The following is a 3,583-nucleotide window of genomic DNA, read 5'->3' as shown; positions in this document are numbered from 1 at the left end:
TCTTATACAAACGGAAAAGGCTGAACAACAAAAACACCTTCGAGAAGTCCTTGGCCAAAGGAGTGAAGAAAACTAGATGCTGGAACTAAGACCCTTCCATGTGTTGGAATGCCCCTTTCAACTTTCAAGGTCTTCCCCATGACCCAAACCATGCATGCCGTAGTGAGAAAATGACCACTCGACCAGCAATAGCCAACATTAAGCTAGTAGTAAATTGATCTAGTCCCCTCACTGACCAATGACCCGTTCTTTCTCCGGTACCCGCCCTAGTCTGCTAACCAAGTACGTGCCCCGCTGCTTCCTACTACTTATGGTGCGGTGGTTCCCTCACTTATATAACTCGTCTCTAGTCGTACATGCCGTGACACAAAATCTTGCTCAACCTTGTAGCACGAAATCTCAGCGCAATTTCATGCACGTCCTTGCGCCGCACTCAGGCGGTCCTCCGTTTGCACAACTACTCGGCCACCTCGATCGTCGTGTAAGCAAAGACATCGCGGCCATCCACGGCGGTGACCTGCCAGGAGGGATGGATGACGTGCTGTCGCAGATCGGCGACGCCTTCCGGCTCGCCGGGGAGCTCATGGGCGACCTCCCCGCGGCCCAGAACGACCCGGCCTACCTCGCCGCGCGATGCTACGGCATTGTCCGCGCCTACAACACGGCCATCCGCATGCTGCAGCACTACGGCGTCGGCGCCGTGAACGTGGCCGCGGCTGGCGCGCTCGACGGCGGCGGGCCGCTGGACCTCCTGCGCCCGCGCAGCACGGAGGAAGCAGCCGGCGCCAGCCGGCTTCTCGGGGAAGCTCCGACGCATCTGCAGGAGCCATTCAACATGCTGGCAGGTGCGCGAGCGCCACCGCATGCGCATTCGGTGCGCGCGGCGGCGGACGTCGCGGGCACGTCCAGCGGCCCGGTGAGGAGGCTGGCGTCGTCCAGGTCTCCGCCGCCGGCCCAGCCACGGCAGGGCAGGAGGAGGTACGTGCGTGAGCCCGTACGTACCACGTACGGCACTGTCGGTCACTCGGTCGTCGTTAGATTTTGTGGGTCAACGGTTCAAACACGGGGACCTTTTACCACGTCATGGCTCGGAAACTTTCGTAGCCCCGCGCGCGCAGTGAATGTTCTCTGCGACAGCGACGTATAGCCAAGTCATGGGACGCTACGGGGAAGGCACACCACACACGAGGGTTTACACGGCGACCCGAAGCATGCACTTTTAATTATGTCGGGTATATGGGGAGATTAATATAAGACTCGGTGAGACTGGTCACAGTGGGAAGGAACTTAGGAGTAACATCACACGCTCCAATACAACTTTGCTTATGTGCCACGTATTTAATGATAAGAGAGGTGTTTGTGGTAACTAGCTAAGTTATCAGAACATCACACACTTCAAAAAACAATGAGTCTATAACCTAATAAATACATCATTGCATGACACTACATAGATGTTTCTATTCACTATGGGGTAGTAACATAGTCTAGGGAGGTGTGTAAGTTGCTAGCTTATGTTCTTGCCCATTATAACCAGCCTGAGGATCCATGACTTTATAATCAGTCGTGTTGGCGATTCTTTATGTGCTTTTTTTTTTGAAGGAACCAACGAGAGCCCTGCCTTTTCATATAGTGCAAGTAAGGAATTGTACAAGGGGTGAAATTTTTAGTAGGGAGCTCGCCGAAACCCTCGCTTAAAAAAAATCATGCGTCGGTCGAATTTGTGCACCTCCGATGCGGAGACAGCGCCCAAGGGGCAAGCATTGGTGAGAAGTGGGGATGTTAGTGAGGCCGAGCCAAGAGCGATCCGGAGCTGAGGGCGTACAACGTGTCAGCGGGCGTCGCCGGTAGTGGGGAGTCTGAAGTTGACAGATTCAGGTGGGGCTGGGGGAAGGGTCATCAGCGGCCGAATCATGTCGTGGTTAGAGGAAATGCTTGGGCAGCGGCTACACATTGGTGGGGGCGAGCACTGCATGTGGCGGGAGCAGGCGATTTTACCGACATCGGAGGGCGGGTAGGCATTGAATGAGGAAGAAGAAAACCGTGGTGTGAATTAATAATTTTTTAGACGGCTGCTCAATAGCCGACCCAATAAAAAAATGAGAATGAAATAATTAATCAACGAAAGACCTAATTAGCTAGTTTGTGCAAGAAATTGTAAATTTGTTTGAGTTTCCTAGAGTACTGATTAATACGTATTAATTAAATAATATTGTATGTTTTAGGAGGGACAGCGGGCAGAGGGAGACGATGTTGGTGCCGGCACACCGGATGGGTAACACCGAGTTTCCACCGGACGACGGCTACACGTGGCGCAAGTACGGCCAGAAGGACATCCTCGGCTCCAGGTTCCCAAGGTAATCAAATGGCTACTTATCAACTTCCGTCTATTGGGGGCCAATTGGCTGATTCACATTTCAAATCAGTTTGTTCCATAATTTTCCGCTTTCTCCACCCCAACGTTTACGCTTGGGAGAGCAGCAACAGTACATATCCACTGCCTGATTAGTCAGCAACCCCGTAGTTTCATAGAAGATAGGACATTTGCAAATTATGTGTGTGTTTGCAAATATTTTTGCATAGCATACATGACAATCTGAGTTTGTGATGATGAAACTGCGTGCATGATTGAACCAACAGGAGCTACTACCGGTGCACCCACAAGAACTACTACGGGTGCGACGCCAAGAAGAAGGTGCAGCGCCTGGACGACGACCCCTTCATGTACGAGGTCACGTACTGCGGCAGCCACAGCTGCCTCACCTCCACCACCCCGCTGCTCAACTTTCCCACCGCCACCGCTACCAACTCCCCGACAGCCGCAACAGGCTCCGGCCTCGCCCCTGCGGACCATTTCATGGCACCGACCGAGCAGGCGGCCGTGTCGACATCAATGCACCTCGGCGTCGGCTGGATGCCGGCAAGCTTCCAGGGCGTTGCGCCAGCGGGCTCCTGCGCCGGCGTGGGGAGCAGCGCCGGCATGCAGACGAGCGTGTCCACCCCAGCAAGGGACACGGATTACCCGGCGCTGGACCTCGCGGACGTCATGTTCAACTCCGGCGGTAGCGCCGGTGTGGGCATGGACGGCATCTTCTCTTCTCATCATAGAAGTGATAGCTAGAAGGACGGCCATATGCAAGGAAGGATCTGGATTATTCGTTCTCATAGTCGATTACGTACGTAGAGAAGTAGCATGATTTATGTCTGGTTGCTCGTCGTTAATTTGATTTACTTATACATAATTTTCTTTTTCTAATGATTTATTTATACATAGTTGTAGCCTCTGTTAGACTAATTAGCAATTTTTGATGAAATTCATTCACATATAAATTACTTTACTATGCTAGAAATGTTGATCTTATATGCGGAAGTGTTAGAAAGGAGAGAAGGGATTGATGGAATAATTTGTTGTATTACTTGAGCCTCATGGGCATAGTATATAGGAGTACAAAGACCAACTTGAAGTATAAGACAAAGCAGGACCACATCCTAGTCTATCATATACTTCCTAATAATCCTTATACTCAACATCCCCCGCAGTCACAACGGTAGCGACGCAGACGGTGAGACTGGAGAATAATACGAA

At 51.7% G+C, this 3,583-nt stretch overlaps 1 protein-coding gene across 1 annotated transcript; it reads left to right on the top strand.

The window, feature by feature from the left end:
* The first annotated feature begins 529 nt into the window (after positions 1 to 529).
* On the top strand, positions 530 to 3,118 carry LOC119320837 (WRKY transcription factor 55-like). Its single transcript, XM_037594767.1, has 3 exons — positions 530 to 978; positions 2,223 to 2,354; positions 2,638 to 3,118. The coding sequence occupies exons 1-3, from the start codon at positions 530 to 532 to the stop codon at positions 3,116 to 3,118; spliced, it is 1,062 nt and encodes a 353-aa protein (XP_037450664.1).
* The last annotated feature ends 465 nt before the right edge of the window (positions 3,119 to 3,583 follow it).

Source organism: Triticum dicoccoides, chromosome 6B (assembly GCF_002162155.2).
Source record: "Triticum dicoccoides isolate Atlit2015 ecotype Zavitan chromosome 6B, WEW_v2.0, whole genome shotgun sequence".
NCBI lineage: Eukaryota > Viridiplantae > Streptophyta > Magnoliopsida > Poales > Poaceae > Triticum > Triticum dicoccoides.
This window is presented reverse-complemented; position numbering and strand designations above follow the sequence as displayed.

What these genes read in the sequence shown, in the direction of transcription:
- LOC119320837 (XM_037594767.1), top strand. Translation starts at nt 530, where the DNA reads ATGGATGACGTGCTGTCGCAGATCGGCGACGCCTTCCGGCTCGCCGGG. An exon ending in CCACGGCAGGGCAGGAGGAG is followed by an intron (nt 979 to 2,222) that starts GTACGTGCGTGA and finishes TGTATGTTTTAG; the next exon opens with GAGGGACAGCGGGCAGAGGG. An exon ending in CTCGGCTCCAGGTTCCCAAG is followed by an intron (nt 2,355 to 2,637) that starts GTAATCAAATGG and finishes TTGAACCAACAG; the next exon opens with GAGCTACTACCGGTGCACCC.